A 19995-nucleotide genomic window follows, 5' to 3' on the forward strand; every position below is an offset into this window, starting at 1 on the left:
CTCAGATCCCCAATAGCCAGAAAGTCCTGTTTCTTCACCTACTTGTAAAAATGAACAAACACAATTTTTAAATGAATAACGAAGGAGCACATATTCTTCCTCCTTTCTTTGCCATTTTAATAGAAAAAAAATATAAAGCTTATTACAAAATATATTTCACATTCTTTTTGTAATAGAAATTTTAAAAACACCAACTTTACAAAATAAAAGCAAATTCTAAGTGGAGCAAAGACATGAAAACAAGAAAATTCTGGAAAAGAGATTGGGATAAATGTATTTATATTCTGGGAGTGGATAAGATCTTTCTAAAGGACATAAACCACCCAAATGCAGCAAAGAAAAAAGACTGATAAAATTGAAGACTTTATGTATGGTAAAAAAAAATCACAAAATAAAAACAAAGGGGTCTTTAATTTACAAAGAATTCATACATATGAATAAGAAATAAAAAACAATCCAAAAGAAAAATTAATAAAAGATAGCAGTCAGTTTAAAAGGGGAAAACTATTTTAAAAAAGACCAAATGTATGAAAATATTATCGAATCTCATTCATAATTAAGGAAACACTCACAAACAGTAAGATACCATTTTTCTCACACAGATGGTGGCAAAAATTAAAGAAAGTGCTTGATGATGTCCAGAGCTGGGGAAATGGAAGAAAACATGCACTCAAATCACAGCACAGAATAGCTGATAATTGCAAAAAACCTCAAAACAGCCCAAGTTTTCATCAATAAGAAACTGGTTAAATTACAGTATATCCGGGAGATGAAATACTAGATGGCCACTAAAAGGAATGAGGTAGAGCTCTATGTATGTACTGACATGACAGGTCTCCAGGATATACTACTAAAAAATACAGTAAGAAAAAAAAAGGTGGTGGTGGTGGTGGGGCCCTATGGAACAGTGCATCAATGGGGGAAAAGATGTATCAGAGTCTATTGCAATTCCTTTCTGTCCTCTAAAGGAATTTAAAATACTGTTATCTTTAGGTAGATGAAGGAAGGGTAGTGGAAGGGGTGGAAGATTTTTACTTTTCATTTTGTACCATTCTGTACTGTTTGTTTCTATCCCTAAAGGTACAACATTATTTATTTCAACAGAGGTTATTAAATGGGTGGATACTCTATCTCATTCATTGTTTTCTTTGTATCTCCTCTTTATTAAACATAACACAATTGATTTACACACACACACACACACAAAGATGTTAACCAAAATATATAAAATATTTTTAAAAAACAGACATAGGCACATATATACACACATACATGCTGACTGATATTACTAGTAAGTACAAGAGAAAGCCTACCTTTTCCCTATCAGACACTTACTATCCTAATGAATAATACACATACTAGTAGTTAATATTACTTAAAGATCTCTAAGTACTTCATTAATCTTCTGTAACTTTCCATTTTATATGGTGATATAAGATTATGGGTTTAATAGATCAGTGAATAGAGAAAGAAATTTCAATTGTCTCTGAATAATGTTCTGACTGCTACATGATCTTTCTGTCCTTGTACCATCTCAGTTATGATTCAGAGACTGGTTTTCGAATCAGGTTCCCAAAATAAGCAGTGATTGTCTTCAGTTTATTGTTAAGAAAGTTTTGTTCTATTTCCACTTGCCCTCCAGGCCCAGCTAAGGATGCCACCTAAAAAAAACAGAAGAAAGTCACATATACACAAACAAAATAAATCCTTCATTCATATGTTTCATCAAATAGTAAGACGACTTGGCTTTTTATTCGAGTCCTTCAAATAATGAGGCATCTCAAATGTTCACTCTTACTTTCCAGGTATTAATGCACTATTTATTGGCAGAAATACCTGTTGCTTCAGACACTTTGACGTTATGGGAAAGATCACATGGTATGTTATTGCATTTGACCCAATCTCTCCAATGACAGAAGCTAAAGAACTCAGAGGAAGAGAAAATAAACACGCCCTCCCCAAATACCAGGTTTATTAAGACAGAAATTTAAAGAGTAAGTCACTTTCCTGAACACTTTTGTCCTGTTCACCTTATCTTTGGCATCTTACCCTCTTATTCATTAAACAATATTTACTGAGAGCCTGCTACATGATACTAAGAATAATCCATCAGAGAGCAAGACAGATATACTCCCACAAGTTTTAGTCTCTGCTACTACCTTTTCCTTCTCTAACTGGTCTCTCTCTTTTTTTTTTTAACTGGTCTCTCTTGCTTTTCTCCCAACCTGGACCACCTCTTTAACCTTTTGCTCGTGTGTGTGTGTGTGTGTGTGTGTGTGTGTGTGTGTGTGTCTGTGGTTTTACTCCCCCTCCTTTTGATTGGGCAAAATAGATTGCTCTTTTTGAGGCCTACTAGAATACAGTGACCAACCCCTTTATTAGGAAGCTAAAAGCACCACTCCTCTCCACCTCTACAGAGTTAACATCAACAGGGAGCTTCAAACTAGCAATGCTTTATCTAAGTTCCTATACAGATGTTTTGTATTAGCCCATTTTTTCATCCAACCTGGGTCTATTAACTAGCAAATATATTATCTTCTAACGCATCATTACATCACCAGACATGAGTTTATCGAGGTAGCAGTGAGGAAGAAGGGAAAGAATGCATGAGAAGCCCTGGAGTCACTGAACAGAACACGGAGTTTTCAATAAAGATGCTCAGGGACAAGTACAACCACAGCAACAAGAGACCTGCCTTCCAGTAATGAACTCTGGAATCGGTAAAACTGTAATGTATTTCTCAAAGAGATGTGCTGTTGGTCTAGTTCAGTGATGGCGAACCTTTTGAGCTTGGCGTGTCAGCATTTTGAAAAACCCTAACTTAACTCTGGTGCTGTGTCACATATAGAAATTTTTTGATATTTGCAATCATAGTAAAACAAAGACTTATATTTTTGATATTTATTTTATATATTTAAATGCCATTTAACAAAGAAAAATCAACCAAAAAAATGAGTTCGCGTGTCACCTCTGACACGCGTGTCATAGATTCGCCATCACTGGTCTAGTTGGCTGGGAGGCTGAAAGGTCTAATCTCAGCGGTATCACACATAATATACAAGAGGAAATATTTATTGTGCATTCCCAATGAGGATGTATTTCAAAGCATTTCAACTTTCTCGTAGAAAAGCAGCACAGATATAGAAATAGAGAAGAAACAACAGGTCATTCTATGGCATTCTTAAAAGAAAAAAAGTTGTTCCATCAATGCAGAAACCATGTCAACATCAACCCCGTCAGTAAAGGGCAACAAGAGATGGCTGTTTTATTAACAGAAATAAAAAACAACAGAAGTCAAACACAGTACCTCTTATAATGATAAAAAGCACGAGTGCATTCCACTATTTGCTAATAAAAAATGTAATAAAGTAAAACTAGAAATTAAAAATAGTCAGCTAGTCTCAGAATGACAACTGTTAGAAATACATTTTTTAAATTATTTTAATCCTCACTGAGGGTATGTTTTTTTGGGAGGGAGGGAGGGAAGGAGGGAGAGAGGAGGAGGAGGAGGACTGGGGGGAGGAGGAGGAAGAGGAGGAGGAGGGGAGAGAGAGAGAGAGAGAGAATGAGAATATTATCGATTGATTGCCTCCGGTATGGGCTTGAACCCGCAAACTTTTGGTGCACAGTATGATGCTCCAACCGAGTCAGGGCTAGGAATAATTGTTTTATTTTCCATTTTAGCATCTCTATGTCAGTCTGGTTTTTCACAAGGGCAATAATAAATCTGTCTTTAACTAATAAAAGGCATTTTGACTAGTATATCTAAAGTATAATTATTTCACAATAATTTCTCTATGAGTTAAGATACAGACTAAGTGTACGATTCTCTTCTCCCATTCATTCCTTTAAACAGTGAGTTAATGAAAGAAAGCGAGATTGGGCTCTCTGAATTGAATCTAATTAGTTGCCAAATTTCTACAGTGTTTTCAGGTAGATATAACTTCCATCCAAAGAACCGATTACAAAATGATTTCTAAACCATTCAGTGCTGGAGTTTGATAGGGAAAGTTTAGATAACAAGAGATACACGTCCTGGAATAACGCTCAGATAAAGGGAATAAGAGATAAAGGTAATAGGGGATCTAGAAAAATATTTTACTAGATACAGAAAAGAATTAGACTCTTCTCCTGTATGGAGAGATTGACAAATTATATTTATAGCATCCATACTCAGTGTAACCTCCCTACATGTTATCCAGGGTACAAATCTCCCTGCATGGGAAATTAATGGTCTTGATAGACATTTCTATGGAGAAAATGCACCCTGAATTTTAAACAGCAGACACATACACTTTGATACCTGGCCCACTTTTAAATTTAGGTTGTTGTGATATTCTAAATGTTCCTTAACAAAAAGTTGACTTTTCTGTATCTCTGCTCTCTCTCAATCTTGTAGTAATGTTTCTTCTCTTATTTAAAAAATACATATAAATTTTCTTCATTTTTAAAAAAAGAAAAGTTAACTTTCCATTGTAATTTGATCCAAATTCAGTACCAAACAATATAACTCTCAGGTTGCCTTTTTTACTTTTATTATTCTCTAGTGTCATTACTCCCTCTAGAGGTAGGAAAGGTGAACGAACTACCAACCATAATTCTGGCAGGCTTTTGGAAGAAAATGAAAAACACTAGTTAAAGAGAAAAAGTTAACTTCTTGAGTTAGTGTTAATTTAGAAAAAAGTTTACTTACTGTAACTTTTACAAGAAACAGTAAATTTCCTACTGTCATTCAAGTATCCAAATCAGCCCATCTAATATTTAATATAAAGATCATATAGCCTCTTCTGAGACCAGTTATAGAGCATAATATTTACATGAGAAAAGTAAGAATTATGGAATCAATGGGTTCAACCTTCTCTGAGAATCCAGAATGCAGTTCTGAGTTACAGATATGATTAGCAGATAGTATTAGGTTTAATATCAAATTTGTTATAAAAGTGCACGAAGCAAGGAACAGAGCTTTTTCCTGTAACTGGTGCGGCATATAGTATTTGAGAGGCCTAATGTTTACCCACACTGGCTCATAAACAGATGACAGGCTGCAAGATCTAATTTCATCTTCTAATCCACAGAGTAAGAGTTCTGGCTTGTTAACTTTTATTTACTCTTCTCTTAACCCAGAGAATCTCAACTCTGGGAGCACATTACAATCACTTGGGGAGTTTTAAAGAATGTATGCTTGGGCCTCATCCCAGAAAATAAATTAGAGAGAATCTTTCCCAGTGGATCAGGTTATCAGTAGTTTTAAAAAGCTACTTAGCTAAAACTGTAAAACTCTTAGAAGAAAACAACAATGAATTTGACAAGGATTTCTTGGATATGACATCAAAAGCACAGGCAATACACAGATAAAACAGAACTTCCTCAAAATCAAAAAGTTTTGTGAGACAAAGAACACTATCAAGAGAATAAAAAGACAACCCATGGAATAGGAGAAAATACTGGCAAAGCACGTATATAAGGGATTAATATCCAGAATACACGCACATGAAAAGATGGTCAACATCATTAGTCACTAGGGAAATGCAAGTCAAAACCACAACGAGATAACATTTCATGTGCATTAGGATGGCCATTAGCAGACAATCACCACCAGAAAATAACAAGTATTAGCAAGAATGTGGAGAAGTTGGGTCCTTTTCGAATCGCTGGTGCAGTGGTTCAGTTGCTGTGGAGAACAGTATGGTGATTCCTCAAAAAACTTAACACAGAATTACCTTACAATCTAGCAATTCCTCTCCTAAGTATATGCCCAAAAGAAATGAAAGCAGAGACTAGATTAGGTATTTGTATACCCATGTTCACAGCAGCATTATTAGCAACAATAAAAAGGTGGCAACAACCCAAAATGCCCATTGATGAATGAATAGACAAAATGCAGTATCTACAAACAATGGAATATTACTCAGTCTTGAAAAGGAAGGAAATTCTAGTACAGGCTGTAATAAGAATGAACCTTTAAGCAATTATGCTAAGTGAAATAAGCTAGACACAAAAGGACAAATATTTATGATTCCACTTATACAAGTTACCTAGAGTAGTCAAAATTTTATAGAAACAGAAAGTAGAATGGTGGTTGTTAGGGGCAGGTTGGTGGGGGCTACTGGGGATTTAGTGTTTAGTTTCAGTTTGGGAAGATGAGGTAAAGTTCTGAGATGATGGTAATGGTTGCACAACAATGTGAATGTATTTAATGACACTGAATTGTAAATGACTTATGGTAAATTTTATCATTACTACTAAAAAAACCCCACTTAGGTAATTCTAATTTGCAGAGAGCTGAGAATCAGTGTTCCAAAGACTAAGCAGATAAACCAAAGATGGGAAAATATAGCAAATTAACATGAGAATATGTGCAGTATAAGCAAGTATATCTGATTTCTGATAAGAGGAAGAGAAAAATCTATATTCTGAGATGTATGCTTATAAATTAAATTCTATCATTTCAGAAATATTAAAGCTATCTATTCTTTCCTTTAGAGAAAACATATCATTTTTCATGTTGGTCCTATTCAAAACCTTAGTAACATTTACATTCTTTCCACAATTTTATAATGGGATTTTCTAAGTAACAGACACAAGACTTTACTGAGGATTTATGAGTCAGAGGTACTTGCTAAATGCTTTACTCACTGATTGCATTTATTCCTCAAAACTATCACCGGAAAGCCAGTGAGTACAAGGCTGAGACTAAACTCCGGTCTGCCTGGCTCTTACTCTCTTTTTTTAGTCCATGACCTAAACATCACCCACATATTCCCACTTCCATGTCACTGACAGTCTTGCCACCTTCTCCTCAACTCCTACAATCTGATCTTTAACTTTAAAGTCCAGTTTACATGCTGTGTCATCCAGGGCCTTTCCTGACACCATCCACCAGACAGCCAGACTATTTAAGCTCTACCTTTCTTATGAGAAGGCTGCATTATTTATTATTACTATTTACGCACCTATCTTTAATCTAGGAAGATGCTGAACTAGCATGACTGTTGACTCCTATAAGGTGTCTCTGGAGACAATAGGGGGAAACCACCAAACAAAAAATAGTTATGGAGACCTGGGCTGGCATGAATATGTGTATCTAGAGGACTGAGGGTTGTGCCTGTGGGAAGATAAAACAGGAAGAAGGCAAACAAGAAACCTGACCTTCTGCTCTGGCTCCTCTCTACCCATTACCTTTGCCTTGTCTAAACAGTGTATGCTGCCTCACTTGCAGAGACTGTGAACTCTGATCCATGTTCAGGAGTAAAGTTAGGGCAGTCTAAACAGACATTCTGTTGTGAGAAGCTGAAACAGGTGGGAACTAACCCTGGCAGCTGCCTTCTCACGCCTCTTTCTCTGAATCCCTAGAGCTGATGAATTACACTCTTAAGATTAAAGAGTACCATCTTTGAACGCTGCTTTTTTCCAGCTGCTCCAAAAGGGTGTCAGTGGGAAGCTATGTCTTTTTTTTTATTTATTTTATTTTGATTTTTTACAGAGAGGAAGGAAGAAGGATAGAAAGCTAGAAACATCGATGAGAGAGAAACATCAATCAGCTGCCTCCTGCACACCTCCTACTGGGGATATGACCGCAACCAAGGTACATGCCCTTGACCGGAATCGAACCTGGGACCCTTCAGTCCACAGGCCAACACTCTATCCACTGAGCCAAACCGGTTAAGGCAGAAGCTATGTCTTGAGAGTGTTTTGTGATAAGTGAGCGCAGTCAGTGGTGCTTGGGTCAGCAACCCCAGAGCTTTCCCACCTGCATCCCTTGAAGTTATCACTGGGCTGACACAGGCTATACATTACAATGGAGAAAGGGAGCTTTAAAAACGATTAGATCAATTTCTGGGGTGGGGATTGCATAGTCAGTTTTTTTTTTACAAGTGTCCCTGGTGATTCTAAAGTGCAGCAAGTATGACCCTCACTGGATTCTGGCCTGTCCTTTATCCTTTTGCATTACTCGAGAATTGCCAATACCCAGAAGATATCTGAGGGTCACAAGTATTTCATGGAAGGAAAACAAACTGGATTATAAATTCTATCAAGCTGTATGCAGAAAGGATAAAATAGATTAAGAATTTAAACTTTTAAATAATAATATTAGAATGCAAATGAAAGCAAAGGTTCAGAAATACTTAAGGATAAAGAACATGATTAGATGGATGCTAGACTGTATATATCTGAAGAATGAACTAGCTAGCTGGAAGACCAGACTGAGGTAATCTCTCAGAAAGAAAAAGGAGACAGAACACTAGAAAATATAGCTGATGTCCCAGAAAAAGGAAACAAGATGGTAAGGAGAATATAGTTGAACAACTAAAGAGATAATTTCTCTAGAATAAGATGAAAAAGCTCAGATTGATAGGGTCAGTTCTCAGAGTATCAAACAGGAGAGAAAGAACAAACCCACACCTAGCAACATTGTAGTAAAATTTAAAATATGAAAGACAAAAGATTTAACAGATGTATAGCACAAGGCAGTATGTAGTAAATGTATTAAAAATTCAACAAAAGCATGAAATAAAGATATCATCAGATCTTTATGAGGCAGTTATACTAGATCCAATTCTACTAGGGAAAAAAAACATGCGATTAAAATAAATGCTTATGGTAAAGACATTTTAATGTTAGTCAAGCGTCCTATCCTCCAAAACAATAGTTGAAATGGATCCTGGACAAATAAAGGTTGTATCTGTCTATATTTCTATTTAAGTGACAATTTTTAGGAATACCTAAAACTTCTATTCTCAAGGTAGGGTTCAGTAGAGACAAATGGTGGCTAATTTAGGTGTGCGCATATGAACACAACACATTTAGTCATTCTTTCAGGACATATCATTAAAAGCCCAGCATGCTGTTTCTGTGCATGTATGCCAGGAACGATGGAGAAGGAGAGAATGAAATAGGTACGGATTTAACTGGCAAACACTCCCAGTTTTCTAGTAATGGGAAAAAAGTCAGGGACTTCTTATAAAAAACATTCTCAATTAAAGCATTTCCCTGGATCTTTTTTTACCCATTCTTTTGTAACAGTTATGCCAAAGGCTCATGGAAGTTTTTCAGTAATGGCTTACCTGGTCAATATCAGCATTTCTTGGGAGAAAATAAACAATGTTATTAGTGATCTTCTGAGAAAGTCTGAAAATTTCAAAGGTGGACAACAGTTAAGGAAAAGTGACAAAAACAGCAGTTAATTTCTGATCAGAGATTAAGTTCTCCACTTATAACCCAAATGTATTTTAATATATAATAGCAAGGCACACATTTAATCCTCTAATGAAGCCTAAGAGAATTAAGGGATGATTCCTCTGGGGAACAGAGATAAAGGGACAAATAATATAAACGCTATTAAGTATGAAATAAGAGCTTGCTTCAGTATTTTGGAAGAGTAACAGGAAAATGTGAAGACACACAGAGAATTAGCAAAAGTGTGAGTGGAAGAATAGCTAAGGGATAGTCACCCAGACATTAGGGACAGGTCTCCAGGAAATTCCCAATTTCCAGACAATAATTCCAAACAATCAATGCTTTCTAGTTTTTGTTTTGTAATAGTAAAAGTGGAGGGCAACCGAAGGAATATACTTCACATTTGCTATAACTTTTGGAGATTCATCACCATTTAACTTTTACACACCTGCTTTTTATGTAAAACAAGCTAGAAACTATCAAATGCTATTAGCTTCTTTCCTCTCACGAATTTCTCTCTCAAGCACACACACACACACACACACACACACACACACCCCTTCCCCTCCACAACCACTGTTTGAGTAAACTCTTAGGACTTTCAAAGGATATCCATCAGGAGACATCATTGTCCTAATGTCAAAGGTCTCTGCAGTCGCGTAGTCTGGCCCTCCCCAAGGGGGGCTGAGGAACACAACGTCGGCCTTTAACTGAGGAGCCAGCAGCAGGAAATCTCCGCAGATGAACTCGACTTTGTCTGCTATCCCATACACTTCTGTATTATTGCGAGCAAGATCAATCTTAACAGGATCAATATCAATGGCAATCACTAAAAATGGGATCAGGAAAGATGAGTCAAATGATATTGATTAGTAGTTAGCATTAGTAGAATACTTCATCTTCAGATCAGTGTATTTATTTAACGTATAAGAATATTTTTTTACAGACTAAGTGAGATTTGGCCTCATATACTAGATAGTTGCCACTAAGTATCTACTGAGAGCCAAATAGGTGGTCAGCATTGTGTTCTGTGCGAGGTACAGGCTTAGTAGCAAACACTTGGAAAGGTCCCCAACAGTATATAAAGCCTATAAATGCTAAGATTTCATAAAAGACCAATCTCCTCAAAATGAGGCAACCACCGAATTTGATAGCTTCTACAGAAAAGCAAAATAAAACAAATGTTGACAAACCTCTTTTGTCAACTTAAGAAAGGTAAAAAAGTCTGCTGATGATGTTTAATGGGACATTTTAGGTAGAAGGAACAGACAACCTTATATTTTCATCAAATCGGCTTTCACTTAATTTACTGCAATTTCATAATTAGCAATTCAAACATAAGTTAAATTTAGCTCACTTACATCTTACAGTAAGCAAACATGTGCGTGCACCAGTGGCACTATTTTGTACCTGGAAGGGCTAAGTGGAATCCTGATGCGTACACCATGGTTGTGAAGGAAACAAAGCTGTTTTCCAGAACATGGTGGTTTCAAAATGGGTTAATACTTTTGAGAAATAATGCACTTGAACAATGAATACAAACACAAATTATATCTTACAAAATCATGCATTTATATGCTATGTTTTCCTGTTCTATATAAACTAACATTCATATTTATAAGGAAAAAGATAAAAACGTCCTTTTCAGCTGCTCAATCTGCTATACTGATAGTAGAGACAGATGGAAAGATATGCTGACAACACCAAAAATTCAACAGAAAAAATGACTTTCAACATCAAGTATATTCAATTAATACTCATATTTTTATGACTTCCTTTGAAGGCAGACTTTATTTTCAGGCCTAACAGAATGCAAGCATTCACTTTGCTCACATAACTGAAATGCTGACAAATGTTGGATGATACTAAATAGAACTGCACTGTTGAATAAAGGTAGCCACCAGCCACATGTGGCTATTACCTTTAAATTATTAAAATGAAATAATGTTAAGAATTTAGATCCTCAGTCACAACGCCACGTTTCAAATGCTCAGTAGCTACTTGTGGCTGGTGGCCACCACAATGGACCGTACAGACATAGAACATTTCCATCGTCACAGAAAATTCTTTTGAGCAGCACTGATACGGAACTACTGGAAAGGGAAAAAGAAATCTTTAAAAAACAGCAAAATACAAAACTTTGAGAATTCTCTAAGTTTAGAATGTAGACTCCATGAACAGATATTTGTCGTTACTCGTTACTGGAAAGAGGTGGTATTGTGCTTTCCTGTTGTGTTTGTACATTAACTAGGAAATGAAGCATTCAGTTGGGTATATGCATAGATAGCAACTACCTGAGTGAAGATAGGGGTAATAAGGGTAAATAGTGAATTCAGGGAAAACAAGAAAATAATAGCTATTCTAGTAAATATGAAAATAGCTTTCTCTGAGGAGACCATGTAAAGTCAGCAAATGTCATGCTCTGGAGCACAGCAGGGATTGCGTAAGGGCCACAGTTCATCAGCACTCGTCTTAAAAATCAATGCTGAGTTTCACGTCATCATTTCCAAGCTTTTATATCATTCTTTTCAGAATCATATGCTTTTCTAGGTAACATTAAAAACTTTATGTAAGTTAATGAGACTCAACTGAAATTTACTAAAATGGAAGCTATCCGTAGAATATAAAGACATTGGGGTAGCGGAAAAGCATATTCAGAGTATGACTTATGCCCCTAAAATGTCACATTATTCTGCACTTTAAAGTCCTGGCTTCACGACTCAGCTATGTCCATGTGGGCAGACTGTTCAATTTCCTGAAGCCCCTCTTCTTTGAGAAACTGCACACGTATTACCTACTCGACACAATTCCTGGCAGACATATAGTAGCGGAGGGTTTCTTTTTTGTGATTTCAAAGTCAAGCTATTCTGAGGATGCTCTAATATTTAAAAGATGTTTAGTGTCACAGAATGTTAAAGCTGAAAGGCAATCACAGAGGATATCTCAAGTTCACGTCGCCTTTAAATTAAGGTTAAGTGATGTCCATAACAGTAGTGAATGACAAAGCTGGGATTCCCTGTCTACTCTTCTTTTCTTTTACAGAATAGTCTCCCCATTTTAATATTTTTATATATTGTTATAATCTTGGCTCTACCGAACTTCATCTCTTTATTTCTGTTTATCTGTGAAAGGCAGATAGTAAAAGATACACTTCACAAGATTGTTGACTAAATTATTTATATATTAAATGTCAGCAAAGACAAACTGAAGGAAAATGAAACATTTACTGAATAAGCTGAATATAATTTACTTTTCTTCCATTGATGGCTAATTACCTCTCTTTCCAGTTAAGGCAAACTGAATGGTGTTTCCTCCGACTCCACAAAATGCATCCACTACAATGTCGCACTCGAAGGACTGACTGACCCGGCCAGCAATGTGTTCAGCAATCTTCTCAGGTGTAACTGAGAACCAGCCCTCTGCGAAGAAAGAGTATTTCTGCTAAGAGGTTCAATTTCAAGAAGCCAAGCCAAGCATAAACATAACAATCATTACTACATAATATATACTTTAAAACCCCACCTTTGTTTCTCTTTCAAAAAACTATAAATAACCCAGTTTTAAAGAAAAGTTCTACAAAGCTTGTTATAAAAAGGAATAGTAGCATTCCCATTCCCAAAGAAAGCAACTATTTTAATTCTGGCCTGATTCTTTTGCGATATATCACCAATAACTGAATGCAGTTCCTATTTTTATGTCTGAAGTATTAATTACTGACTATCTGCTATGGAAAATGTAAAGTTAGCCATTCTAATTGGCCAACTACCCAAATTCCACAGAGTTTCCCTATGACTTCATTCCCTAATGGGGAACCAATGAACCAGATTTGTACTGGACACTTTGGAAAAATTCAAACATTTCTAAAGGGCCAGGAAAAGCAAGGAGCTGACAGCAAAAGGCCGCAAAGCTGTAGGATTAGCAGAACGCTCATTATTTTCAGAAATGAGGTCCCATGTCCCGTGAACACTCCAGAGGGAAGAGGATAATGCCCTCTTTCTTTCCCAATAGGAGAAATTCACATTTTTAAGGAAGATATTTCTCTGAACAAAATGATGCACCAATTTTCCTGTTTCTTTCCTTTACCAAAACTTTAAATGGCTCCTCATTGCTGGAATAATAAAAATATTAACTACTTTTACAGAATTAAAAGCTTTTATCTAGTCATATTTCTCCTAACAAACTCCTCTGCATTCTTTTAAATATGTAATTTTTTTGTAAATAATTACAAGAGGTTCACAGACCCCTGAAATTCCACCAGTGATCCAGAATTCCTGATTTTGACAGTTAACACCTAATTTAAGTAGTTCCAATATGAAAATAAACATCAATTTTCAGAATTGAGTTAAGTAAGCTGTTCAAAGTAAGGGCAGGAAAACTTACAAAAGAATTCAAAGTTTCCAGTGTTAATTCATTACACTGTCTTCACGACCCTGAACATTACATGTTTCTGCACTAGGTATTTCTTCATCAGATGTTCTGTTTAATAATCTATCAATTCCTAAATACAGATTAAACCTGAGTACAAAGTTTTAAAAACACACATATACCAAAATTAAGAGACATTGTGGACATTAACTGGCTGTTATTCTTTGGAAAACATCAAATTCCTGAAAGATAAAAAGAGGCTGAGCAACTATTCCAGATTAAAGACAACCAAAGAAACATGAAACTAACTGCTATACACGATTCTATGTTGGAAGGAAAAAAAAATGCTATAAAGGACATTAGTTAGAATAATGGCTAAACTGGACTATGGACTGTAGATTACAATACTGTAACAATGTTAAATTTATAATTTTACCCGTTACATAAAAATATCCTTTTTTTCTTAGAAAATACACATTCAAGGATTAAGGAATAGGGGCAACTGGATCAGAAACACACACACACACACACACACACACACACACACACACACACACACACACACACACACACACACACACACACACACACACACACACACACACACACACACACACACACACACACACACACACACACACACACACACACACACACGAAATGATAATGCAAATGTGGCAAAATGTTAAGAAACATCTGAGTCTGGGGAAAAGGGATATAGAAATTTCCTGCTACTCCTGCAACTTTTCCATAAGTTCAAAATTATTTCAAATTAAAGTTCAAAATTATATATACTTTACCTTTGTCCAATTTAATTCCATCATCAAAACGGGAGAAGAGCCGATACCTCTGGGCCCAGTATTTTGCCAGCTCAGGAACAGCAGCTATTTCAGGAGGCAGACTGATTACCTTCCTGTTCTTGTTTTTCTTCTTCTTCTTCTTTTTAATTTCAGCTACAATAAAAGAATATAAAGAATAGAGATGCGTACTATGAAAAAAGGAAATCACAGGTGAATTTATCTAAAAGTGCAGCCACGTCAAATAATTTGGGACTGAGCTCCAGAACATGTGTGCAATCACACACTTGGAGAAGCAGGAGGGTACAATGGAAAGAGCACTGACGTCAGACTATAGCCTCTAGTTTGCTACTTACTGGCTCCCCAAGCTTGGATAACTAATGCAGGCTCTCAAAGCGCCAGCTTTTAATTTCTCAAAAGGAATAAATGACTGAGTAGTATTATACCTATTTGCTTTACAGAACTGTTAGGAGATATTATACTATTACAGGTATATAAGCTATTACTTCTGTTGGGTAAGACTCTGCTTCCCTGGTAAATTATAGAAATCCAAACATTTCCTTTCCCTTTTTTAAAATAAAATTTCCCAAGGACTGATTAACTCCAACTCTCAGTTAGATCCATCCTTTGAACCCAGCCATAACCTAGAAGCCATAGCGCCTCTGAGAAATTGAAACAGGGGTCACTAGCTCCATTTAGTAGAAAAGTACCTCGTTCAGAGACTGACTTTTTCTTAAACAATTTTTTAGTTTGCTTATTTGGTTTCAGTTCTGAAATTAGAAGTGTTTTCATAGCTAAATATAATGACAAAAAGTGATATTGACAAATAAAGCTCTATCATATTTAAGTGATCCTCAAAGATAGGACTATATCTTACTATAGTCATCTGACCATTGCAAGTATCTAATGGTCTCATCAACAGCGAAGTGCAGCAAGCTTCTCAAGAGAGGGAACACTGACATTTTGAGTGAACAAATCTTATTGTGCAACATTAAATAATCCAAAGTACTAAATGCCAAAACTCCCCAGGTCATTTGACAACCACCATCTTCCAAATGCCCCGGAGATGGTGGTATCATCCCAGGTGAAAACTACCAACATTGTGATGAGTAGTGATAGGGAATTAGGGTAGCGTGGGAAAATGAGATTTAGGAATCAGACAACTTGGTACTGAGTCCTTGTTATGCCACTTAAGGCTGTGTGACCTCAAACAAATTTCTTAATTTCTCTGGACTTTATTTTTAGTTTCCACATTTACAGAATGGAGCTAATTCCACCTACTTCATTGGGTACTTTACAGATTAAATGAGAATAAGGCATGTGAAAGCATTTCAGAAATCTGCACGTGCTATATGAACACCAGTTGTACATTAAAACAATTGTACAATGAAAAAGTTGCTAAATAAAAAAATTTAACTACCTTAAGCATATGCTGTTTAGAAAGTCAAGGAAGTATATGACAAAGTTATCATAGATCCATTATCCCTCCCCTCCACCCCCGCCCACACACACACACACACACAAAGCAAGATTCAAATTAGCTATTTTACTTAATATAAAATTAAGGAAAATGAAAACAGGGGTCACTAGCTTCATTCCTAAGAAAGAAATCATCACAATAAATGTAACTGTTTCATTAGGCAAGTCTGAAATAACTCATCTATAAACTGAGTATTATCTATAATAATAAAAGCATAATATGCTAATTGGACTGGACAGCCAAACGACCTTCTGGATGTCCTTCTGGACTACCTTTTGGATGAAGCCGGGGATGCAAAGGCCAAGCCCCTTGCACGAATTTCGTGCATCAGGCTTCTAGTTTCAAATAAAAATTTTTACCTGATAAAGCCCCAATGTTCCACTGAATACAATTATCTTTTAAATTATAAAAGAACATTTGCTTAAAATAAATTCAAATAGTACAAAAGAGTATAAAGTAAAAATGCTACTCTGTTCTCCACTCATTATAGCGAACTACTGTAAACGCTTTATGTCAATGCAACATCCAAAAAAAATTTACTGCTATATACAACCGCTACAAAAATAACAAAATAAAAACGATCTGGCCACCTATAGAGCATGGGACAGAGGGTAGTGGCAGAAACCAATCTGAATGGCATAGACAGAGGTATTCAAACACAGTTTTGCCATATGCTTTACCTTTGATTTTACCATGTCTGTTCAGTCAAGAGGGAAATGAACTCGGGTGCCAAATCATAGCCATTAGCACATTTACTTAACATGCCTTCTCTCAACTTAAAAGTAAATAGCAGGGAATCCTTAGGTATAGATGACTCCTAAGTGAAAACTAGGGAAAAACATTTATAAAATGTATTTCTCTAAATCCACCAGCAGGTTGAAGCACATTTACTCTTACCTTCAGTTTCCACCTGAAGAGAATCTGGTATATCCTGAGCAACACAATCCTCCTTATCTGTGACAGCTGCTCCGGTGCTGTCCCCTTCATTTTTTTCTGTCTCAGGTTCACCAGCTGAAGGTGTGGCATGACCCTCTGCAGGCTCTGGATTGCTCATCTCCAGTGGCTCCTCCTCTTTGGTAACAGACACTCCCTGCTCTTCTGAATCACTGCTTGTGCAAGCGTCTTGCACATCGTCATGAGAAACTGACTCCTGTGATGCTTCCTCATCCATTGGTTCGTTAACCCATTTTAGAAATTTTTCTACCTGAAATTGTAAGATGCTATGGGCATGAACCAATTCCAATTACACAGAATATTTCCACCTGCTTTACCATTTGTGACCTGATTGACAAGCTGCATCACAATTCTTAGCTCTGACAAGTACACTGTATCACAAAGCTAATATGAGCAAGTAATTCCAAGCTAATTGCACTTTCTTGTCTGGACATACCATGACGTTATTAAAGACTTCTTTAAAAGGAAGAAAATATCAGATCACACACAAGACTATGATCTTTCTATAATCAATTAACATTAAGAGGATAAAGTTGAACTTTTACAATAGCTTTCCATAAAGGCTTCTAACAACATAACTGTACTATGTGATGCTACCATTACAAATGTACCCACCTATTGTGGAGTCACTAATTTTAGTTTTTCTGCAAGACCCAGGCTATTATCTATGTTAAATGGTACTCAGCGCAAAGATGAACTCTAAAAAGATTTTGTGTCTCTAAGAATAAAGGCAGTGCTATCTTGCAAAGGATGCAAACTGCCTTTTACTGAAGCAGTAGAGTCAATAAAATGATTCCTATAAATTAGGTTTCTTCTATGAAATGTTAACAAGGCTATATACTTTCTTGCTATCTTCTATAACAAAAACATTCTTCATAACAGATCTTCATGACCTTCCTAAAAGTTAGGAAATTAGAACAAGAGTGGTAGACAGAAATGGGCATAGACAACAACCCAGAATCTTCCTTTGAGAGGACTGTGCCTATACATCAATCAGATATCTAAGGACACAACAGTCACATTCTGGCCCTCTCCCTCCTCCGCAGTAATACTTAGCAGCTATGTTTCTGCTCTTCATGTACAGGTGAATATATGGGGGCTATCACATCTAATACATTATAAAAATTCCTATAGGACCAATTGAACCAATACTGGAAATCTGTTCCAGACATAACTAGGGTCACTAAAATATTAAAATATCACCAGCAGCCAAACAATCTGAAATACATTAAAAATAAAAACAGCTATAAAATTGTAGTATGTTTTGGAAGAATACAAAAGTTAAAAAGGGTAATTATACAACAGAGGAAAAACAAATATATGGGGTCTGAGATTTCTGTTGACTTAAAAGAACTGCTGGAGATGTGGCTGACACAAGGTTCAGCTCAGCAGAAAGTGTTTCTTTTTCTATAATGAATCACTCATCAAAACCAAGCAAAGGCAATTTTAATTACTTTTGTTTTCCAGGTAGTTGGACGATAAGTACAGCAAAGTCCAAGACAGGGGATATGACTATTCTAGTTAACAATGCGAATCACCAAATTAGCCTTTAATCTCACGTCATTAGGATGAACTTGTTAGAGCCAAGTTTAATCAATCACCTTTAGGTGACCTCAAAATTAAGGATTACTACAAAAGTTGTATCAGACAATGGACTTCTGGGATCCTACTTAGCCTAAACAGATGAGCAATTTCCATTGTCTGTTACTACATACACAAGGCAATTTTATCTACTTATCTTCCCAGACTCTCTCTACTACTTTGTAGCTTTCAAAACATTCCCTTTTCATATTGCCCCCAACTTAATCTTTTCCAAATTTGTTTCACACAATACATGTCTTTAGAAAGCAAGTAGAAAAGAATCTCAGGTGCCCTTATATCTGGTAGAAACAGGGTTCCCATTTGAAAACAAAAACTTTAAGAAGCCAAGCTCACAAAATGAAATTCTATCTGTAAATAAAAACAAAATTTATACATACCTTACTCAAAGTTTTGCTTTTCTTAAAACATTTTTTTTCTGTGTCTTCAGTAAAGAAAATGTGTTTATTTTTCAAATTTATTTGTCTTCTCATGTCCAAGAACTTTGACTTATACTTTACATTCTTCTGTAGATATCTGACCCGTCTATGACTGAAATGTGAAATTCCACCATATCTGAGACCAAATCAAAAGAAGTTGACTGAAATCTTAAGTTCTATCAGTTTGTTTCTTTATATGAAAAGAAAATAAAACTAACAACTTTCACTATTTTTCTATTAGCAGCCACTACTGTAATTTCATTTTCCTAATTAAGAAATAAAGTTTAAAATGCAGTTTAAGTTCTAGCTTTGTATGTTAATTCTCAAGTAAATGTGAAACACCAAAGTTGGAAATATCAACAGATATAGAGCAGAAAGCAGAACCTACACAGTATAATGTAATAAAGAAATAGCAAAATGGTAGGTCTTTAGTTTGCTTTAACTACTCAGTTCAGTCTTCATGTCATAGGCAATAAACTCCTCAATTTCCTTATATTTAATGCTTGGGCATTTAATCCCAGAGAACACTAATACTTTCTGTACACAAAAGTTCAAAGCAGCTTTATTTATAATAACAAAATACCACACATAATCCAAATGCCTTTCAATAGATAATGGTTCAACAAACTATGGTACGTCCATATAATGGCATACTACTTAGTAATAGGAAGGAATGAACTATTAGTACATGCAACAAGCTGGGGGTACTTCAAAGGCATAAAGTAGGTCTTAGGAAGCAACCTGGCTATAAATCAATTAAACACCAGGCCCTACTGAAGGGACTAGGTAAATGTACTGATAAGGCAGGCTGTTGATGGTACATTGTTTAGGGGAAAAAAGCAAGCTGTAGACTATGTATAGAATGATTTTTTGTTTAATAAAAAGGAGTAATGTGTGTATATGTACATAGTCATAAAAACATACATGAAAAATTAGGAAGGATATATGCCAACTATTATCTCTGGGGAATGATTTGAAGAAAAGATTTTCACTCTTACTTGTTACTTCAGTTGCTTTATTTACTAGTATAAATTGGAGTAACAACACTGGATTGCTTTGAAGTACAACTGAGTTAATACATGTGACTACATCAAAGGTATGGTGATAACTATAATTCTTACAAACAAGAGAGACTAGTGTTTTAACTGCAAATGATATATCTCAAATGATATAAGCTACATACTCATTATTAGCTATCTGAATA

General features: G+C 35.8%; 1 protein-coding gene across 2 annotated transcripts in view; it reads right to left on the bottom strand.

Annotated features, from left to right (window-relative positions):
- Positions 1–350: 350 nt before the first annotated feature.
- The window catches only part of TGS1 (trimethylguanosine synthase 1), a 29473-nt gene continuing 9828 nt past the window's right edge, over positions 351–19995 (bottom strand). Inside the window, exons 7-13 of one of the 2 annotated variants that reach the window (XM_005871664.2) lie at positions 18753–18903; positions 16717–17023; positions 14343–14495; positions 12453–12596; positions 9790–10006; positions 9066–9144; positions 351–1661 (exon numbers count right to left, since the gene is read on the bottom strand). In XM_005871664.2, coding sequence (XP_005871726.1) covers positions 1539–1661; positions 9066–9144; positions 9790–10006; positions 12453–12596; positions 14343–14495; positions 16717–17023; positions 18753–18903 — 1174 coding nt within the window. In that variant the 3' untranslated portion in view covers positions 351–1538. Of the gene's footprint in view, positions 1662–9065; positions 9145–9789; positions 10007–12452; positions 12597–14342; positions 14496–16716; positions 17024–18752; positions 18928–19995 lie in introns of both variants that reach the window. The other variant, XM_005871663.2, reaches the window with a different exon arrangement.

This window comes from Myotis brandtii, unplaced genomic scaffold (genome assembly GCF_000412655.1).
Source record: "Myotis brandtii unplaced genomic scaffold, ASM41265v1 scaffold351, whole genome shotgun sequence".
Taxonomy (NCBI): domain Eukaryota; kingdom Metazoa; phylum Chordata; class Mammalia; order Chiroptera; family Vespertilionidae; genus Myotis; species Myotis brandtii.